This window comes from Eimeria mitis, genomic scaffold (genome assembly GCF_000499745.2).
Source record: "Eimeria mitis Houghton genomic scaffold, Emh_scaff1504, whole genome shotgun sequence".
Lineage (NCBI taxonomy): Eukaryota > Apicomplexa > Conoidasida > Eucoccidiorida > Eimeriidae > Eimeria > Eimeria mitis.
In genome coordinates, this window is record NW_013569540.1 from 6,832 (window position 1) to 9,331 (window position 2,500).

A 2,500-nucleotide genomic window follows, 5' to 3' on the forward strand; every position below is an offset into this window, starting at 1 on the left:
TGAGTGGGGGGCGCTGCCGCAGGCGGCGCTCGACGTTCGGAGGCCGGATCGATTTAGACCCCGCAAAAGACGAGGCAGACAAAGGCTCTCAGGCAGTAAGTGCAGCAGCAGCAGCAGCAGCAGCAGCAGCAACAGCAGCAGCACCAGCAAGAGCAGTAGCAGCAGAGGCAGCGCCAGCACCACCAGCAGCACCACCGCATCCAGCATCAGCAGCAGCAGCAGCAACAGCAGCAGCACAGTAGCAGCAACAGCAGCAGCAGCAGCAGCAAGTCCACAGTATATGCGAGCTGCAGCAGCACATCAGACTGAAAGCAGCAACAGAAAGGAGACAGCAGCAGCTGCTGCTTCCTGTGTTTACTGTCTCCTTTATGCTGTTGCTGCATGCTGTCTCTGCTGCTCCTGCTGCTGTTTAGGCTTAGCGGGTCTCCTGGCGACGCAGCACGAGACGTTCTCTGGTGCTGCGAAGGCAGCAGCAGCAGCAGCAGCAGCAGCAGCAACAGCAGCAGCAGCAGGAGGAGCAGTACCAGGAGCCTCTCCACCATCATTATTATTACCAGCAGCAGGAGCATCAGCAGCAGACTCAGCAGCAACAGCAGCAGCAGCAGCAGCAGCAGCAGCAGCAATACGAGGGGGCGCAGAGAGCTTCTGCAGCTCTCTCCCTTCTCCGCCTCCGCCAGAGAAAGGGTTTGGGTTGCTGCGGGTTACTGGGGGGACAAACAAAGGCAGGAGACTGCTAGGGCCACGCACAGACTACACCAGGCCTATGATGGCCCAGGTCTGCTGCTGCTGCTCCTGCTGCTGCTGCTGTTCCTGCTGCTGCTGCTGCTGCTGTTCCTGCTGCTGATGGTGCTTATGCTGCTGCTGCTGATGGTGCTTATGCTGCTGCTGCTGATGGTGCTTATGCTGCTGCTGCTGCTGCTGCTGTTCCTGCTGTTGCTACTCTTCCTGCTTCTGCTGCTGCTTCTTGGGGTGATTCTGATGCTGCTGCTGTTCCTCCGCCTGCTGCTGCTGCTGCTGCTGCTGCTGCTGCTTTTGGTGGTGATGGTGATTGTGCTGCTGGTGATGCTGATGGTGCATCTGTTGTTTGCAGCTGCTGATATTTCTTCTGTCTGTATCTATTTCTACTGCTGCTGCTACTGTCTCGTTGTCTGCTGCTGCTGCTGCTGTTGCTGCTGCTGCTGCTGTCCCTCTATTTTTGTCTCTAGTTCTAGTGCTGCTGTTGCTGCATTTGTCTCTCTGTCTCCTAAACTTCTGCTGCTGCTGCTGCTGCTGCTGTTGTCTCTCTTTTCGTCTCTACTTCTGCAGCTGCTGCTGCCTCAGTATCTCTGTCTCTGCCTCTGCTGCTGCTGCTGCTGCTGCTGCTGCTGCTGCTGCTGTGTAGGTGCGCGAGGCTGTCTTTTCTATGCTGCACAGTTTGGGCGTTTTTTCGATCCCCCGCCTTCGGTAGGTCCCCCACAAACCCTAAACCCTAAAAACCCTAAACCCTAAAAACCCTAAACCCTAAAAACCCTAAACCCTAATAACCCTAAACCCTAATAACACTCAAACCCTAATTCTCTTAAACCCCAACACTCCTAAACCATTATTCCCTTAGGGTTTAGGGTTTAGGGTTTAGGGTTAAAGAATAAGGGTTAATGGGAATTAGGGTTTAGGGTTTAGGGTTTAGGGTTTAGGGCTATAAACCCTCGTGTTTGCATACCCACAAGGTGGTGGCTTGCAGCAACAGCAGCAGCAGCTGTTCCAGCAGCAGCAGCAACAGCAGTTGTTGCTGCTGTAGTTTCTGCAGCTGCTGCAGCCCACTGCTGCTGCTGCTGCTGCAGCTGCAGCAGCAGCAGCTGCTGCTGCTGCTGCAGCACTTGGTTTGCATGCATGCGTTTGCTTTTTTTTCAGAGTTTTAGATCTCTTCTGCGGCAGCGGGGCCCTGGCGGTGGAGAGTCTCTCTAGGGGGGCCCAGCACGCAGTCCTAGTAGACAGATCGCTAGACTGCTGCGAGGTAAACCCTAAACCCTAAACCCTAAACCCTAAACCCTAGGCTGAAGTATAAATGCTAAACCCTTGACAGCAATGAGAAGTAAACTAAACGCTAAACCATAAACCCTAAACCCTAAACCCTAACCCTTAACCCTATCCTTAACTGTAAACCCTAAACCCTTCGCCGTAAACCCAAACCCTAAACCCTAAACCGCAGGCTCCAGCACGAAGGCCGCAGAGCAGCTAGGAGCAGAGATACAGCTGCACGGGCGAGCTCTAACGGAATCCTGTTCAGCTGCCGTCGCTGCTGCTGCTGCTGCTGCTGCTGCTGCTGCTGCTGTGGATGCTGCTGTTGCTATGGTTGCTGCTGCTGCTGCTTTTGTTGTTTCCCCTCAGGCAGCAGCCATCAACCTGCGGCACCTGGGGTATACAGACAGCCGCGTGCTGCGGCTCTGTGTCTTTGAACTTCTCCTCGCCCCCAAGCGGTTTCTCGGGTATGACAACAGCAGCAGCAGCAGCAGCAGCAGCA

The 2,500-nt window shown here is 54.9% G+C and overlaps 1 protein-coding gene across 1 annotated transcript in view; it reads left to right on the forward strand.

Annotated features, from left to right (window-relative positions):
- EMH_0038400 (uncharacterized protein) overlaps window positions 1-2,500 on the forward strand; it is a gene marked incomplete at both ends in the record, with an annotated part of 4,653 nt that overhangs the window by 816 nt on the left and 1,337 nt on the right. The window contains 3 exons of the mRNA XM_013495288.1: window positions 467-684; window positions 1,893-1,993; window positions 2,368-2,500. The exon at window positions 2,368-2,500 is cut by the window's right edge and continues 107 nt beyond it. Of these exons, the coding sequence (XP_013350742.1) occupies window positions 467-684; window positions 1,893-1,993; window positions 2,368-2,500 (452 nt within the window). The remainder of the gene's footprint in view (window positions 1-466; window positions 685-1,892; window positions 1,994-2,367) is intronic.